The sequence below is a fragment of the Columba livia genome, chromosome 18 (assembly GCF_036013475.1).
Source record: "Columba livia isolate bColLiv1 breed racing homer chromosome 18, bColLiv1.pat.W.v2, whole genome shotgun sequence".
NCBI lineage: Eukaryota > Metazoa > Chordata > Aves > Columbiformes > Columbidae > Columba > Columba livia.
The window spans coordinates 413,152-431,828 of record NC_088619.1 but is presented as its reverse complement, the minus strand read 5'-3'; the positions used below and the strand labels follow the sequence as shown (position 1 = coordinate 431,828).

At 50.6% G+C, this 18,677-nt stretch overlaps 1 protein-coding gene and 1 long non-coding RNA gene across 6 annotated transcripts; one reads left to right on the top strand and one right to left on the bottom strand.

Moving 5' to 3' along the window:
- Positions 1 to 22: 22 nt before the first annotated feature.
- On the top strand, positions 23 to 5,352 carry LOC102093290 (coiled-coil domain-containing protein 42-like). Of its 4 annotated transcripts, XM_065034344.1 has the most exons (7): positions 24 to 661; positions 978 to 1,083; positions 1,206 to 1,310; positions 2,203 to 2,403; positions 3,160 to 3,381; positions 4,506 to 4,664; positions 5,127 to 5,352. In XM_065034344.1, the coding sequence occupies exons 1-7, from the start codon at positions 585 to 587 to the stop codon at positions 5,268 to 5,270; spliced, it is 1,014 nt and encodes a 337-aa protein (XP_064890416.1). In that variant the 5' UTR covers positions 24 to 584; the 3' UTR covers positions 5,271 to 5,352. The 4 variants fall into 4 exon arrangements, with proteins under 4 accessions (XP_064890417.1, XP_064890416.1, XP_064890414.1 ...); XM_065034345.1 differs by lacking the exon at positions 1,206 to 1,310 and having other exon boundaries at positions 23 to 661; XM_065034342.1 differs by lacking the exon at positions 24 to 661 and having other exon boundaries at positions 668 to 1,083.
- Positions 5,353 to 5,924: 572 nt separating this feature from the next.
- On the bottom strand, positions 5,925 to 11,452 carry LOC135575698 (uncharacterized). 2 transcript variants are annotated; one of them, XR_010466940.1, is made up of 3 exons: positions 9,537 to 11,452; positions 8,562 to 9,178; positions 5,925 to 8,091 (listed from the first exon to the last, which is right to left on the bottom strand). It is a non-coding gene; the product is annotated as an uncharacterized LOC135575698 (long non-coding RNA). The 2 variants fall into 2 exon arrangements; XR_010466939.1 differs by lacking the exon at positions 9,537 to 11,452 and having other exon boundaries at positions 8,562 to 9,469.
- Positions 11,453 to 18,677: the final 7,225 nt, after the last annotated feature.

Genomic DNA, 18,677 nt, shown 5'->3' with positions numbered 1-18,677 from the left:
ACAACATTGGAGGTGTCACCAGCTGCGTTGTGGGTGGTAAAGTGGGAAAGGCAGGAGGGAGCCTCAGCATCTCCCATCCCGTGGGTGACTTCATCACAAAGGACCAGGGCGGCGCCCGCTGGCTCCTGGGGCGGCTGTTGCCGGGCAACAGAGACACTATATTGTCCCCTGTCACCTGTGCCCCTCGCCCATTTGGTCACTGGCCGTGGTGGGATCACTTGCCGTGGTGGGATCACTGTGGTGGTGGACTCATTTTGGCAGTTGGATCGCTTTTGGTGTTGGGATCGCTCTTGGTGGTTGCATCACTTTTGGTGGTGGGATCGCTATTGGTGGTTGAACCACTTGTGGTGGTTGAACTGCTTTTGGTGGTTGAACCACTTCTGGTGGTGGGATCGCTCTTGGTGGTTGAACCACTTCTAGTGGTTGAACCCCTTTTGGTGGTTGAACCAGTTCTGGTGGTTGAACCGCTTTTGGTGGTTCGATCACTTTCGGCACTTGGATCTGTTTGGTGACTGGATCACTTTCATCACTCGGATTGCTTTTGGAGGACCTGGGCTTTCTGGGCCCTGCTGGTGGCTGAAGTGATGGCCGCCAAAGATGAAGAGGACCTGCCGGCCTATTTCCTCAAGCAGTACAGGCAGAACCTCCTGCCCTTGCTCAGGTGAGGGGACTCCTCCACCCACCTCCATGCCCTCCATCCTCTTCTCCCGTTTCCTCCATCCCTCCTTCCCCCACGGTGGCAAACTCCCCGATCTCCACCACTTCAGCCTCCTCTCCTCCCTCCCTTCCCCACCCTGTTCCTCCCTGTGCCCCCCCTTGCTCTGTCAGAGGGTTCCCTGCTGGGGATGCCATGCGGCCAGACGGCATCTGAGATGGTGCTGGGTTGCTCTGGCCCGTCATCCCACTCTGGACACAGTCCAGCACCCTGCCCAGGCACCAGACCCAACGTGTAACCTTGATGGAAACTTCTGTGGCAGGAAACACAGGCTGACAGAGGAGGGCTCCCTGTCTCCATTTGTTCGCCTCCAGGAGAAGAGGAAAGAAGCCAAGCAGGTGCAAAAGGCTCTGGAGGAGAAGCGAGAGGTGAGAAAGATGGGAGGGTGCTGGGGCATGGTAGGGGTGTTGTGGTTTTTTGGAGGGCAGCAATGGGCAGTGAGTGGCTCCAGGTGCGGGCGGCCACGTCACGCTCGCTCTGGTGCTGCCAGGCCTTCAAGGAGACGATGGCCGACATAGCCCGCCGGTGGAGGGAACTCCATGCCAAGGAGGACCAGCTGAAAACCTACATGGAGAAATCTATGAGGAGGTTAAAGGTACGCCTGCCCCTGATCAGCTCCTCTGACGTGGCCCTGAGCCACAGCGCCACCTTCTCCCCTCCCCCGGGGAGACAGTCTTGGGCCAGCACTTGTGTCCAAGCCCCCCTTGAGCCTGGAGGGGTGAGGAACAGGACTGGCAGGGCATGGGGGTGTGTACTACAGATGTGGAAAGCCCTGATAGCGCTTGGGCAGCAGAGAGCTTGTCCAGCACCAGCGTGATCTCCTGAGGGCCCCAGACATCCCCCAAGAAGGATCTCAGCCTGTCCCCACTGTTGACACGCAGGTGACTCCCAAGGGCAGATCCTAGTAGGTCTGAAACTCAGAGTTCTGTCCCAGGTGCCTGTCTCCAAGAGCAAAGGGTCAGTGCAAGAGGGGTGGCCATGTGTCGTGGGGGAGTAATTTAGGGTTCTGCTTACTGCAGAACAGTGCTTAGATTTCCCAAAGAGAAGTGCGACTTGAAAGAGTTTGGTGGCAGGTTCACCCTGTTATTTACTGCCTGGGGGAAATATGTCAAGCCGAATGCTGCTGACCTTCTCTCCAGGAGCCTGTACCCTGATAACCGTTCACTGTGGAGTCTGTGTCTTGAGCTCCAGAGGTGAACTTTGAGGCGAGGCCGTATCCGTCACAGTGCAAACTCTCAGGATTCTTCTCTCCCTGATAACAGTTTGCTCCACAGTCTGCACTTTGGAGCTCTGGAAGCAAAGTTTCAGGGCGGGCCTGTACCACACCATGTTAAACAGGGAGTGAGGATGTTCCCAGGGGTGCTGCAGCACTGGTCTGTCCCCTGTCAGTGTATCTCCTCCCAGTGCTGCTGGCTGACCCAGCTCCATCTTCCCTTGCCTTCCTTTCCTTCTCTGTGTGTGTGTATTGGTGGGGGAAACATCACTAGGAAGATGATAAGCTGCGAGTCCAAGCTCTGAAGAAAGCCATGAGAGAAAGAGAGCAGAAAACACAAAAGGAGATGGAGCTTGTGAGGGCTAAGAAGAAACTCAAAGCCCTGAAAAAGGAACACCAGAAGCTGAGCAAGCAAGTGCAGAAGTACTCCATCTTCAAAGAATACCTGGAGGACGTGGTGAAGATCTCACCACAGGTGAGTCTGGACATGAGAGGGACAGATCGTGGCCTCAGGGAGGGCTTTATGCAGATGTCAAACCTGGAGGAGATAAGGCAAGTCCAGGGAAATCATGACACTTGGTCAAACCCAGAGACCTCAGGTGGGATGGGAGGAGGTTCCCTGCAAGCAAGGTGAGCCAAGGGGACCAGCGTGAGGGGAGGAAAAGCAGAGAAGGAGATGGAGGCTTGAGAAAACCAGAGAAAAAGTGTTAGAAGGGGAAAAGGCACAGAGCTGAGGGGAATGGGGACCCCTTTGTGTCGCTGTTTCATGTGACATGGATGGTTTGGGAGAAGTGCAAAGCTGCCCGAGAATGGGAGCCCAGGCAGCTGTCAGAAAAGCTGTGGCCTCTCTCAAGGGTGTCCGCGCGTCCCTCCCTGCATCGCTCACACTCCTGCGGTCCAGCTGCCCCACTCCCATGGCTGGGTGACTTGGCGCTGGCAGCTGCAGTTGTGCTTTGTCTCCTATCAGAGCACTTCTCACCTGGGGAGTGGTACAACATGTCCCCTTGCTGCTGGCAGTGGCAGCTCTGGGACCGGCACAATGGGGTGTCATCAAACAGGGAATGTGGCAATGCTCACAAACCAGCTGGGGCAACAGGCTCGCCAAGAGGGGAAGATCTTTCAGCTGGGGGGGGTGTTGTCCCTGGTCAGGACAGGGTGCCAAACAGCATGAGACTTGCAGTCATGAGGGGAGGGCAGGGGCATTACTAAACCCAGGATCCTTGTGCTGCAGTTTGAGGACATCCAGGACGTCATTTCCCGCTACAAGCTGCTGGTGAGGACGCGCAAGGACCTGCAGCAGTCACAAGAGAAGGACAAGGAAATGATTAAGCAAACCAAGGTGCTCCTGGACCGGTACGAGGCAGAGAAAGAAGCTGAGACCCTGCAGTACCAAAATGAGCTGGAGCAGCTCCAACAACGTTTTGCGCAGGCTCAAAGTGATGTCCGCTCCTGGGTGAGGAACTGCGGGACGGGCAGGGGAAGATCTCCAAGGCCTGGCTGTGTTAAGCCACAGGGTCATGGCAAGGCACAGCAGCAGACTTTGTAACTGGAGGAGATGCCTCATTTCATCCCTGCAGGGGGCTGCAGAAGGACAAATGACAGACAGGTCTGGAGCAGGTTATGTCAGGGGTTAAAACAAGGCCCTCACTAAACCGCCAGGATCTTTCCCTTCTTGTTTGAACTCACAGTCAAAAGAGATCTGCTACCCGGGCTATGGGGAGGTTTGCCTTGGCACAAAACCCAAGCATGCTCCATCACATGCCTCTTGGGTTTGTGTAGCCCGGTCAGACTCATTTCCATCCACCATTCCTTGCAGCATCATCCCTGTAATGGGGCTTCAGTGTGGAACATCTCGTGGTCTCCACTGTTCATGGCTCGGGCCTCAGAGTGAAGCTGGTTTTGCTGGTTTTTTATTTGTTTTCATCCTTTGCACAGCATCTACACACCAGGGCTCAGCCCTTCTCCTCCCTCCTTACCAGTCCAAAAATGACCAAACTGGTGGTCATCTGGGCTGTAACAAGGCACATCAATGTGTAGAAATGCCCGCAGCACTGCTGGCCTCTGTTCCCTTTGTATCACTCTGAGGGGGCCTTGCCAAATTCCCTTCCTGGATACTCCCAGCTGCAGGAGTTGAGTCCCACCAGGCAAAGCTGGAAAGCGCCTGGTCCGGGCGGGTGGTGGTGGGATGTGCTGCCCCCAGGGTGTCAACTGTCGGGGTATCTGGAGGACCCACTAGAATGAGGAGTGCAGGAGCTGGCAGAGAGATGGGGCTGCTCGAGGAGCAGCTGTGGTAGTTCCTGGATCTGCTTCCACCACACCAAGCTGAACCACCTCCAGCACAGCCCTGGGCAAGGACAGGTTCTTCCTAGCAAAACAAAGGAGTGTGGAAGCCAGGGTCTCCAGCACCAAAGCAGCATCTTTGCTGGGACATATCACCATGCTGTGTGTCTCTCCTTCTCTTTCCTTCTCCTTCTCCTTCTCCTTCTCCTTCTCCTTCTCCTTCTCCTTCTCCTTCTCCTTCTCCTTCTCCTTCTCCTTCTCCTTCTCTTCTCCTCCTCCTTCTCCTCCCCTCCTCAGACTGCTCGCTGGGCCGACATCCAGAACAGGAATGTCAAGAATGGCCTCATGCTGACGACTATGAAGATGGCCATCCACAACCTCTTCCAGTGCGTGAACACGCAGCTGAAAGCAAAAGTGCATGTGCCGAAGGATGACAGCCTCAGACAGCTGGACATGGTAGAGCCAAGCCAGACCCCCCTCCCTGCCCAGAAAGAGGAGCAGTAATGACCCTCAGCTGCCCAAAGGGAGGGGAAAGCCCAGAGAAATCAAGGTGCCCAACAGACACTTTCCGTTCCACCTGGGCTGTCTCTTGGGCACGGGGAATGGGTGGAGGACACCAGGCAAACCTGTCTTGTCCCAGGAGGCAGAGCAGGGGGTGGGTGCCTGTTGGGAGCTGGGCAGGCTGGGGCAGGGGGTGCAGATCCACCAATGGCTACAGGGCTACACTGCGGCTTCGTTCACCCCTCTGACTCACCTGTAAAAGCCCATTCTGGTGGTGCAGATCCAGCAGGGCAATTGCCTTTATCCTCCTGCTCATTTGGTTGGTGAAATTTGCACTCCAAAAGGGCCAATGGGCTCCTCTCTGCCTCCTGTTCCCAGCCCTGCTCTGACCTCTGCCATCTCTCTTCCCTACCTTAGATTCAGCAGTCTATCCTAGACCTCAATGACATCGTTACGGAGGTGAAACGAAGGACATGGAGAGCCACCGGCGAGCAGCTAAGCACGAGCATTAAGGGCAAGAGGAGGACAGAGAGCCCTAGGGATGTTGTGTTACGTCCGTGAAGGTTCCAAACCTTCCTAGCTCTTTTGTCCTGCCCAGTTGCTGAGTCCCTTTCATACGATTAAAATAACCAAAGATTTTGAAGTGTCTCTCCATTTCCTGGGAGGGTTGGAAGCATCAGAGCATCTTCACCCCAGAGGCCATGGGGTGCCTTTTCTGGTAGGTGGATTCTGGTTGCAGGAGACAGTATCCCAGCAAAGCAGGCAAAATAGGGAGAGCAGGCCGGGACAGGAGTAGAGTTTCAAATCAGCATTAGCGCTGCTGTTCACATTCGGACCTTCCACCCAGACTAAGCTCTGAGGTGTTTAAGAGGGACATCACAGCAGGGTGGGGGCTGGTGCTTTGGAAGAGCTTCAGAGATCTTGCACCACCACACCCAGCACATCTACAGATGTGGATTTCGCTGCACAGCCATGTGCTGCGTACTGAAACTCACCTTCCCCCTCCGGATGTTGGGAAAGTGTGGAGAATGGATATAGGTGAAGGATGAACCAGCCAGGCGGGTGCACCAAGCATTTGGCTGTTCATGGTGAGTGCTGACCTGACGAATGCAAAACAAGAGGCCTAAAAATGGCTCTGGAGTCCCACTGTGGAGTTCAGGCTGGGCTCAGAGTCTGTTAGGGAGGACATTTGAATGGACCAAAGACACAATGACATAAGTTTACAGATTTGTGCATCAAAGAGACCATTGATCACGTACTTGCTCCCTCCTCTCCACTGGTTTTTCCTGTCCTGAGCCCAGAGAAGTGGATTCAGCTAATGCATCCTCCAGGAAAGTCTGAGTGCAGTTGGTCTGTGTTTATAATGCCTGGAGGCTGCTCAGGCACCTGATCCCTTTGAGAGTGAGGAAGACACAGATGAATCCCCTCCCTTCCCCAAATCTGCGCTTTCGTGAGCGACAAGGAAAAGAGATGTACTGCAGGGCTGGTGCTGCTGCTCGTTGGGGCAGCAGAGGAAGGGGGAGTTCAGGGCGGGAGCACCGCGTGCAGAGTCAACTGAGGACATTCCCTCTGTGTCTTTGCTGGCACTTTCTCTACAGGCTCGAATTGATAGGAATAAAGTCAATTAGAAACACGGTACTTTGGTTCAGGTCTCAGCAAGAACTCATCCTGGAAACCCAATTTCCCTCGAGCCTCTTGAGCTCAGCCCCATGTTGGGCCACTGAAGCTCAGTGAGTTACCACCCATCAGCAGAAAAATGACCCTGTGCAGTGTGACGCCAGTGCAGAAGAAAACAATGGTGAAAACCTTTGTTGCAGAGGCAAGGGCAGTAATTGTTTCTCAGCTGCTATATGTGGAAGCGGAGCTCATTTCTTTCTGAAACCTTGACATGTAAGTGCAGTGTGGGCCACGACATGTCTCGTGTTCTTCTGAATGGATCCCCGGAGCAGTGGGAGATGAGTGACAGTTTGCATTTCAGCTGGCAAGGAAAAGTAAAAGCTGATGCAACTTTCTGCAGCCACCATGTGCCTACACTTTAATGATCACGTTGTATTCAGTCTGTGAAGCGGGGATAATAACTGCCAGGGAGGGGCAGAGTGGGCTGCTCCTCCAGGGAAGGAGCTAAGGTGCCAGCAAAGCAGGCAGGAGGATGTCCCCACCGATGGGATGCAGCCCCGTGGTACACGAGCAGGAGCAGAGAGGTTCAGCTGATCCCTCTAGTGACCAGTAACAGAGCCCAGGGAACGGCAGAAGATGGGCCAGCGGAAGGTCAGGTGGGACATGAGGAAAAGGTTCTTCACCCAGAGGTGCTGGACACTGAACAGGCTCCCCAGGGAGGTGTCACAGCCCCAAGAGTGAAAATATTCAAGAAGTGACTGGACAACGCCCTGAGACACGTGGTGTGAATTCTGGAGTTGTCCTGTGCAGGGACAGGAGTTGGACTCAGTGACCCCTGTGGGTCCCTTCCAACTCAGGGCATTCTATGGTTCTATGATTCTCTGTTTCTCTGGCTGTGTCCAGTGATTTCCACGCTGGTCTGCAGGCATGAGGCAGGTCTCAAGGGACCGGCCTCATGAGGAGCATGTCACCTCCTTGGGGACAGCAGCTCTCTGTGCCAGGGCTGGATCTGAAAGCCTTCGCTCCCCAGCCAGCAGCATCCTCAGATGCCTTCCTTGCTGTTCTGTCAGACCCAATGCACAGCAGCAGCAAAGAGAAACCAAACAAGCAGCAGAGAGTGAACTTTGCTGTGGCCCTCAGGGGTCCCAGAGGTTGGTAAATGTCTCACAGAAGCACCGGGGATGAAACCGAGAGCTGCTGCCTGCGCTGGAAAAGTCAACTCAGGACTCATCCGAGCAGAAAAAATGGACGTTTGTGCCCTTGCATCTCGTCTCCGCACTGACATATTCAAAGGGACTGGGAGCATTTACACCCATCCTGAGAGGTGACTCAGCTGCCCCTGCTCCTTCCCCCCACAGCTGCCCCTCATTTTGATGCATCTCACTGGTGGCAGCTGATGGGAGCTGAATGGAGCTGCTGGGAGAGGAGCAGCTTTGCCCAGTCCCTGAGGAAGACAGGGGCTGCAGCTCTGAGCCTGACGCTCGGTGCGTGATGGCCTGAGGACATGGCTGTCTTCAGGCTGGGCTTATGGAGAGGACAGAGCGATGGGTCAGGTTTCCTGAAGTCCTTTGGACACTGGGCACTGGCCATTTTGGAGACTTGCCTCTTATCTGGATGCCTGAGCTGAGCTCTTGAGGAACCTTCAGCATGGGACAGAAGGACAATGAGATGCATTGGTCCAACCAGGCAGGCGCTGTGCTGATCTGCTTCCACCACACCAAGCTGAACCACCTCCAGCATAGCCCTGGGCACGGACAGGTTCTTCCTAGCAAAACAAAGATAGATGTTAGATAGATATTTTTAAAAAATGAGAGAAGACGATCTAGGGGGCCTCAAGGGCCAGTGCCCTCCCCAGCAGTGTGTGCCCCCCACCCTAGAAAAATCTTCCAGTGAGATTCTCAGGGGAGCCCCAACTCCCAAAGCCCTGGCCCGGGACCCCAAATGAAGTGGGGCACGAGGCAGAGGGACGCTGGGCAGGGCTGTGCCTGGGGGCTGCGGCTGAATTGCACGGGCAGAGCTTTATCTCCCCTCCTTCCCCCCCATGGATCTGTTTGGATGGCTCTCTAGTTCAGAAGTGCCTTAGCAACTCCTGGGACACCCTTCCCACTCTTCCCTCCTGCTGCCCTTCACACTGGTGACACCCATGGCCGTGGGGCACGGGCACAGTGTGACAGGGAGAGAAACGGGGAGGGGACGAGGGCCCAGCTCCCTCCCAGGGCACCAGAGGACACTCACCAGGCCAAGCGTCTCCTGTATCTCCTGGATGTCCTCTGCCAGGCCAGAACGCGCCTTCTGCATGGCCCGCATGTCCTCTGCCAGGCCAGACTGCACCTCCTTAAACTTGCTCATCTCCTCACACAGATCCTGGAGGGAAGCCCTGTCCTCACCAGGCCAAGCATCTCCTGGATCTCCCGCATGTCCTCTACCAGGCTGGAATGCACCTCCTGCATTGCATGCATGTCCTCTGCCAGGCTGGAATGCACCTCCTGCATTGCATGCACGTCCTCTGCCAGGCTGGAATGCGCCTCCTGCATTGCATGCATGTCCTCTGCCAGGCTGACACGCGCCTCCTTAAAGTTGCTCATCTTCTCGCAGGTCTGAGGGCGGCACGACAGCAGCGCGGAGCCCAGAGGGAGGGGACATCCCCTGGGGGAGCACCCAGGGAGCAGCAAGAGCTGCCCAGGGCAGCCGTGCAGCTTCAGCTGTGCTTGCCATGGGCTTTCGGGTCTTACAGCTCCCCCATCGCTGCCACATGTGGCCCAGGTTCTGGCTGTGAGAAATGCAGCTGTGATTCCTGCTGAGGAGATGTTCAGTGTTTACAGATCTAACCAAATGAGGCACGGGCTCTGAACCTGCAAAAAGGAAAAGGTAGTTAAGTTCTATGTAAAAAGTTATGAAACTTGTTCATGAAGTTATATTGATAGAGGGAACTGACATTTTAAGGGTTAACCAACCACATTATAAGGGCCTACTAACAAACTAACACTTTAAGCCACTGTCGAGGGTTAAGATTGCGGGGTGACAATAAAACCCTGGCAGATGTATTGTTAACCCCCTCTCCCCCCACACACTTCCCCCTCCCTCTTCCCCCTTTCCACTAAGGAGAGGCGATTGGGAGGAAAAGAAGGACAGAGTGAAGAGAGTTGGAAAAAATTAAAGATGTTTTACTAATGCTACTAATAAGAATAGAGAAAATAATACAAAATATACAAAACCAATCTTGAAAGTCTCAGCAACTGCAGAGCCGGCAACCAAAGTCCTGGATTAGACTCTGCAGCCAACCGGAGCTGGATTCAGTCTCTCACTAGGCCTCAGTTCGCAGGGATGACTAGCAAGGTCCTCTCCTAAGGTCGGCCATAAGCAGAAGGGAAAAGGGCAAAAAGGCAAAAGGGACGAGATCCTCGTGATCTCCCACTTTTATATGAAGTATTCACGTGAATGGAATGTTATACACAGTTGGTCAGTTTCTTGCTCACTTGCTTCTCGTCGCCCCTCTCGCGAGATGTCCATCCGTGCTTATCAATAAGTTTGCATTCCATTGCCAGGTTTACCAAAACATGTGTCTGGTTCTCCAGGAAAACGCAGTTAATACGAAGGCTTTAGCTGACAGGCAAAATTCACTGAAAGAGAAACTTGTTTTTAACAAAACCGGGACAGCCACATAACGAATATCTGGTTTAGAGCTGTATGTAACCAGTTAAGAAAAAAAACCAGAACCTCATCAAATGCCGAGATAAGTTTTACAGCACCAGCTGTAACCTTGAGGAGACAAGACAGCCAAGATTTACAGCAAAAAGGGGGCGCCAGTCTGATTTCAGTCGACTTGGCAGCTTGGGTTCCAGTCAATTGATCATAATGAGCCACAGGTAAAAAGTTCACTGTGACGAAGCTGAAGGAGCCTTCATCCAAAGACCCCAATTTTGGAGACCCCAACAGTCCCTTGGTGGGGATTATGCTAGAATTCTGGGATGAAGAGAAGTTCACCCAAGGAAAAAGCAAGGGATAAATGGACTCAAGGAGTGAACCCCCCAGTTTGTAACAAAGTCCTGGGGAGATATAAGAAAGAAACTAGAAAAACTCGAAGAGATAAGGAGAAACAAAGAGTGAACTCATCCCTCATCCCACCTGTTGGGACGGGACAGTTCATTTGGTGTCAGAAGTGGGATATTCTGTGAGAAGCGGTTTGAGGGGGGATAGGAGCCGGAGGCTCTAAAGGAGGACGGATCGGTCTGTGCCGCGTTCTCCGGCAGTGGGTCATGGCATCCCAGGTCAAGCCAGGCCTGGACTGCTCCCTGATGTTGAGCTTACTGGAAGATTATAAGGCTTGCCGGACTCCTGAGGGTCTTAGGTGGGCTTCTGGACATTGGTCGTCTCCAGATACTGTACCTGAGCAAACAAGGGACTTGGCAAAAGAAAGCAGATTTGAGATCTCTGCTGTTTTGGAAGCAGCATTGATAGCTGCCCCGAAAGACAAGCAAACTGAGCAGGAGGTCATTACATCACTTTACACAGATTTACAGCAGAATGGTTTGAACTTCAACAAGCGGAGAGAGAATTAGCTGATAACAAATGAATCACAGAAAACTTCCAGAACTATCTGCAAGATGCCTTTTAGTACTAACTTTTTTTTTTCTTTGTAGGTACCTTTTTAAATGTGTTGCAGTTTCGTAAGTCTTTTGCCGCTTACATGGTACAGTAAGATCACAGATTGACCTAAAATGTACATTTTGTTATGATGAGCAATTTAGCTATTAACTGTGTGAATGTGGTGATAAGGTTTTGTGTGTGATGGCCGTTACTTTTCTTTCTAGCCCACTGGCTTTATTCCAGCACCCAGACTTGTGCAGCTCTGTGACAGGCTGTGTCTCATCCCCGTGTACTAAATTTGGCTCTTTTGTATGTGCACCGGATAAAGAATCCTGGTTTTGGGGTAACAGTTGTGGCGCCCCAGATGGGACACTGATCAAAGCCTTGCCCGGTCCAGCTCGCTGCGGCGGGGGGGCGGGTGCCGATGGGGCTCCAGCCGCACTGACCTGTTTTGTCAGAGACCCAGCGGTGCCTCCACCTGCTGAGCAGTGAGCGGTTCAAGGGTGCGATGCAAACATCGAGACACTGTCTTGAATTAGTGTAACTGCAATCTGTTCGCATATTTGACCTTGGTGTTTGGTTTGCGTGTCTGAGCTCAGTACTTTAGTTTGTATATTTATATTTGGTATCGAAAGAATTTGTTTGGGGAGGTAATTCCAAAATGAGAACCGGTTCCATTACTAAAGTACCACGTTGCTCCCCCTTCAGATGCATCTGTACACATGCGAGTAAATTAGTGGGGGAAGTGATTTGAATGTGAAATTCTGGGTTAGCTGCATTGCAGTTAGTGTTGTTCTGTGGACAGACTGATTTGGATCTAAAATTAATGGAAGGGATTGATGCTTAATATGCTGTTTATTGACATCTGTAAGAGATTGCAAAAGGTAGGAGCTGAGGGATGTAACTATTGCTCAGCTAATTGAAATTGCATATAAGGTTTATAGTCACAGGAATTAAATGGAGAAAAAGGGCAAGAGGAGCCCAAGCCTGTGCTGTGAAGTTTGAACATGAAGTTCAGGCCCGGCAGCTCCCCCTCCATAAGCTGCGGCCAGAAGAAAAGAAGTAAAAAGCTGACTGGCTGCTAAAGCGGCGGAAAAAGGTGTCGGGGGGGAGAGCGGCGGCTGCTGGAGCTGGAGCTGCAGCTCCTCTCCTCCGGGCTCGCCGCCCGCGGGGGATGAAGCGGGGGGGCAGTCGCCGCCTGGCCCGTTCCTGCTGGGCTGCTTGGTTTGTGTAACGCGCACAGAGCACCCGGATTTCCCCTTAGATATCCACCTTCTGACCCAGGTTCTGAAGTAGGAATTCGGCCACTAATAGAGAAATTCCTGCAAACAGGGTTATTAAAGGAATGTGAGTCCAGTTATTACACCCCTGCATTGCCTGTCCGCAAGCCAGACGGGTCATATTGGGTGCTTCAGGACTTAGGAGCTATAAACAAAATAACTGAGGACCTCTACCCAGTGGTAGCAGGCTCATACACCCTTCTGACAGTATTAACACCTCATTTGACTTGGTTTATCGTTTTAGATTTAAAAGGTGCTTTCTTTTGCCTCCCTCTCCATGAAGCTAGCCAGACAATATTTGCATTTGAATGAGAGAACCCTAAAAATAAATGTAAATCCCAGCTCACCTGGACGGTGTTGCCACAAGGATTCAAGAATATCCTGACAGTATTTGGAAATCAGCTTGCTAAAGATTTTGAATCCTGGCATGCCCTGTCTGATGAGGGACAGATGCTACTGTATGGGGATATAGCGGAAGATTTGGCGAGGAGGTTGTTTAAATGTAAATACGCTCAAGTGACTTGCACCTGTCTGTAGAAAAAGCACATACATCACACTAAATGTTTTACTGACCTTGTGTGCTTGACGAGCAGAACCTCTGTGTTAGATAACATAGGCCTGTGAGAAACTCCAGGCACCTCATCACTGTGTCTGAGATTCCTGCTTTGTTGTGACAAAGAGCGGGAGGCTGCGCCTGCTGAAGCCGTGAAATACAGGCGAGCTCAGCAGGCCCCGTGACCTTCTAGCAGGGCTGGACTGGCCAGCGCCTGCGTCCCCGCTGCTGTCACCTCTGCCGGGAGCTCAGGTGCGGCTTCGGAGATCCCCCAGTAGAGAGGGAACTAAAGTAAAACTTGCTCTTTGCAAATGCATCCATGGCCTCTTGCTCTTCTTGCAACGTGCCTGTGTATGTGTACACAGCCACAATATGTGGATGACATTTTAATCGCTACTAGAACCAAGGAGATGTGCATGACCTGGACCCTGTGGACCAGAAACACCTGCAATGGAATAAGGAAGCGACACGAGCCTTTAAGAACTTAAAAAGGCTTTGATGTCAGTCCCTGCCCTAGGACTCCCAGATGAGAGTAAACCATTTTCCCTATTCTCTCACAAGAAACAGGGAATACCCTTGGGTACATTGGCACAGGATCTTGGCCCATATCAACAAGCAGTGGCCTATTTCTCCAGACAGTTAGATGAAGCTGCAAAGGGGTGGCCTGGATGCCTGCGGGCAGTTGCTGCAGCGCTAATGAATATACAGGAGGTCCAGAGATTTGCCGTGGGTCAGAAAATGACTGTGCTAGCATACCCCCCAGTGTCTAACAAGATGGTGTAGAAATTATCGTCACTAACATTGTCAACCCAGCTTCTTTCCTCAGTGGCAACTTTGGAGAACCAGTTCATCATGACTGCCTGAAGACCATTGAAACATCATCCAATTGACCAGATCTAAAAGACATTCCTATTGAAAACGCTGAGAACTGGTTTATGGACAGAAGCAGCTAGCCGTGAGGTGATCTGGGCCTTTGCCTCAAAATCCTTTCGCACAAAAGGCAGAAATAATTGCCCTTACTCTGCTCTGAACTAGCTCAAGGTAAAACTGTTAGCATCTATACTGACTCCAAGGGTGCTTTCAGGGTTGTGCACATGCACAGAGCAATTTGGAAAGAAAAGGGACTTTTGAACTCTCGAGGCAAACAGATCAAACATGTGGAGGAGATATTGAAACTATCAGAAGCCATTCAACTTCCTAAGAAAAAGGCATCATGCATATTAAGGCATAGGTATTAACTGCTGTTTTTTCAGGTTGGCCAGAAGCATTCCCCACCAGGACAGCAAAAGCTTAGGAGGTGACTAGAACATTAATACACAAAATTATACCAAGGCTTGGAGTTCCAGCTGTTAGATCCTCTGACTGAGGGCCACATTTATTTATGTGTGTGTGAAGTCTTTTGCAGAGAACTTTGAAATCATCATAGGAAGGTGCATTTCAAGACCCCCTGACATCCTTCACTGCTACCAGTATGAGAGAACAGAATGCCTGGATTCACCATTCTAGAGTGAAGAAAGCCTGCGAAACACCACGGAGGGTAACCCGGGTGCAACCTGGAAATCTCTGTTTTCCACAGTCACCTTTTGGTCCTTCTGGGGGACCAGCCTGGGTGGTGCTTCCCGCATTGGGAAGAAGAAACCCAAAAGAAAAGTGCTAGAACTGCAGTGAGCGGGGTCACCACGCCAAAGAGCGCGAGCTCCCGCTGCAGCCCAACAGATGCCATTTCTGCCGGGGCACCAGCCACCTGGTCATCAGCTGCCCCAAAAGAGCAACTCGAATGTTTTGTTCAACATTAGAATTTGTTTGTTCTTGGAGGGAGAAAGGTAAGTCTTCTCATGTAGAAGTAGCCTTCTTGCTTGTGGTCAGAGAAAATGTTAAATAGGGAATCATCGTATTATTAAAAGAATTTACTAACCTTCCTGAAAAGGGGGGAAGTGGTAGAGGGAACTAACTAACTAACACTTTAAGGGTGCCTATTTTAGAGCCTTTTGTAACCCATTATGTTAAGAAAAAAACAGAACCTCATTGAATGCCAAGGTAAGAAGTTTACAGCACCTAGATGTAAACTTAAGGCACCTGGTTGTGAACTTGAGAAGACGAGATAACAAAGATTTACAGCAAAAGGGGGGAACCAGTCTGGTTTCAATCGACTTGGCGGCTTGGGTTCCAGTCAATTCAACATAATGAGCCAAAGGTAAAAAGTTCACTGTGATGAGGCTGAAGGAGCCTTCATCCAAAGACCCCTCCTCAAGACCACCAGATGGCACTGCGCAGGCGTAACAGGGAGGGGTCAAGGAGGAGACTATGGAAATGATTACCTGGGACTCATTTTAATGAGAAGCAGGGAAAGGTTATGAATACGTGATACAGGGAATTGACAACTAATTTATTAACACTTAATAGCTAACACTTAAAGAACTAACCCTACCCCCATCACTAAAGACACTTAGAGAGCTAACCCTTTAACCCACATCACTATTACCCAGCCTTGCTTAGCTCTGTGTAACTTATTGTACGAGAAACAGGACTTCACTGACGCCTTGCAAAAATAGTAATCCTTGGGTGCATCCTTGGTGCATCCTTGGGTGAACTAGATAACAGAAACTTGGGCACAGGCACCTGTCCAGTTGTGGCCCCTCAGTTCCTGCAGGACAGGGAACTGCTGGAGAGAGTCCAGCGCAGCCACCAAGATGCTGAAGGGAGTGGAGCATCTCCCGTGTGAGGAAAGGCTGAGGGAGCTGGGGCTCTGGAGCTGGACAAGAGGAGACTGAGGTGTGACTCATTCCTGGGGATCAAGATGGAAAGGGGGAGTGTCAGGAGGATGGAGCCAGGCTCTGCTCAGTGACAACCAGTGATAGGACAAGGGGTGATGGGTGCAAACTGCAACACAAGAGGTTCCACTTAAATCTGAGAAGAAACTTCTCAGTGAGGGTGGCAGAGCCTGGCCCAGGCTGCCCAGGGAGGTTGTGGAGTCTCCTTCTGTGCAGACATTCCAACCCGCCTGGACACCTTCCTGTGTAACCTCATCTGGGTGTTCCTGCTCCATGGGGGGATTGCACTGGATGAGCTTTCCAGGGCCCTTCCAACCCCTGACATTCTGGGGTTCTGTGATTCTGTGATCTTCAGCTCTCCCTCGCTCATTCAATAAATATCTATTGCAATTTCTGAAGACTCGCAGAGAAAGGCTGTGGATTTGCAGATGGATAAGGAGCGTCTCTCATGGAGCTTCCTGTCGTTAAAACGTAACTTTTTTCTGCTCAAATGGTTGTCTTTGCACACAGTCACACTGTGAAAGGCTCTTCTCAAAACCAAGACAGGCTACCCTGAGGTTTTTTAAAAGCCTCAGAACTCTGCCAAGGAATGGACTTGTGAAGGGATGAAACACAGAAGCCCTACTTAAAACACATTTTCAGCACAGGCACTAACAGCTGCACATACCACCTTTGCAGATATCGAAACAGTTCCTGATGGATCCCATAGAAGTGGTTTGAGCCTCTGTAAAACGTGCACAGGTCACATCAAGTAGCTGTGTACACAGTACAGTGTAGCATACACTACTCTGTCCTCAGTATCCTTTGAACAGAAATTGTTTTAATCACTGACTAGCAGGGAGAAAAAGAAAAAGGTTCACTTTCAAGGAAAAAGACAGTAATAGGTAGCATAACAGGCACCCACGTAACTGTGGGTGACTGGGATTTCGGAAAGAACCAAGGAAGGAACTATGACTTAAGGATGAAACATCCTCAGCAGAGCTTCTTTGAACCTGACTTTGAAACTTTCACATTCTGTTATCTCAGCACTTTCATTAAACAAAGGAGTAATTCACCTGCTTTTACTGTTCTCACCTCAGCTGTCAAAATAATGATTTGGGGACATCTGACTTGGAAAAAACAGACTTGTTTCTTCAGAGGATTTAATACCAAACGGATTTGTAGCACAAATCACTTGGACTTTGCAGCTACAATACTATGAACAACACACAGGTGGATGGGCAGCTGCATCGCACCCGGTTCCTGCTGCCCAGGGGGCTGCGCTCCCCTCGGGCGCTGACGCACACGGGCACTCACCGGCCTGAGTCGACTTCCGTCTCGCCTTCTTAATCTCCTCCTCTGTCTTGTTGCTGAGCTTCACCTCTAGCTGCTGTGTCTTCATTTCCAGATCCTTTTGTCTCTCTGTCAATGCTTTCCGGGCCTTGGAGTAATTAAAGAAGAATCACATGTTTTAGAGGAAAAGAGATGCCAGCTCGTTCAGCCATCTCTCACTCCTTCACAGAAGTATTTATCAATCAGGAGTCACAGACTCTGCATAAAACTGGGTCCTAACTGGGACTCAAGTTCTCAGGGCATCCTGTGGCATTCAAAGCGGCATCCTACCATCATACAGAAGTTGTCATCAACAGATTACAAAAGCATCTGCACTCTTCATAGGTCCTTAGAAAGGCACAGTACGGAAGGCATCATCAGGCTCCCACGTTTCTTAGTAACCTTCTCACCATTTCTGCAAGAAAGGGGAGCTGGAGCTTCTTCCAAATGTTGTTAACCAGCATCACAAAGACACTTCCACTTCCTTCTCTTAGGATCTAAATAGTTTAACAATTTCAAGTCTCTTCCAAAATTTATTTTTAAGTACCTTCTGGATTCAATAGACGCTCACCAGAAACACTAACAATAGGAACTTTTAGACTTATTTCAGAAAAACTAATTCAGGTTCATGACAGCAGCAGTTCATACTGTAGAAATCTAGAACCTGGGACCTGGTTACAACTGATTATTTAAATTGCTCTTTCAGGTTTTCAAAACCTGATTTATCAGTATCATTACTGAACCTATACAAGCAAATTAGTAAAGTGTCTTAACAAATAAACATCATTACCACATATGCATCACCTCATTTGCTGAAGTTTCCTAAATACAAAAGAAAAATCACTTGTTTTGTATGCAGCTGTTATAAAATAGGTCACATTTGTTCTTTAGCCAGTTAGAGTGTTTCACACTAAATTTGGATGATTATAGTTTGTTAGCACCTTGCCGTCTCCTACAGGTCACAAGGCTCTTGAGGCATCACTTGCGTTGGTTCCCTGCGCAGTTCTGCAGCGCCTGTGCTTGGCCCAGCAGGCGCCAGAGGGAGCTGCAGGAAAGCAACGCTGCACACAGCGCTCTTCCCTTTCCTTACTCCTTCTTCTCAAGGGTATTCTAATTCATTCTTTTCAATATCCCTACGGAGTGATACAGGGAATTGACAATTAACTAATTAACACTTAAAGAACTAACACTTGACACTTAAAGAACTAACCCTACCCCACCTCACTAAAGACACTTAGAGAGCTAACCCTTTAACCCACATCACTGTTGCCCAGCCTTGCTTGGCTCTGAGTAACTTATTGTACGAGAAACAGGACTTCACTGACACCTTGCAAAGACAATAATGCTTGGGTGGATCCTTGGGTGGACTAGATAACAGAAAATTGGGCACAGGACAGGAGATACACCAGTTTCAACCAACTCAGCAGCCTGAGACCCAACCAACTCATCACACTGGACCAAAGGTGACCGTGTACAGAGAAAGAGGACCCGGGTTCACGATCACTGTGCAGCTACAAACAGGAGCAGCCACAGGTGGAGTCCAATGCAATTCCTGCTTGGCCTTTGCCTTAGGTTACACCACGCTGCGCACGGCGCTGCCTTCTTAACGGGAAGAGACAGAGGATGGACCAGGACTGAAAAGATGAAGAACTCATGGAAGTGGATGAGTGGGTGGAGGAAATGGAGGTAGACGCGGAGCTGGACGAGGAAATGGAAGTTGATCAAGATCTAAGAGAAGCTATGGAGGTGGATGGCTAGTTGGAGAAGATCTGGACATGGATTTTGAAGATGGACTTGGTTGGGTGGGGTAGACTATTGGAGAGGGAGTTTTGCAGTTTGTTCATTTTAG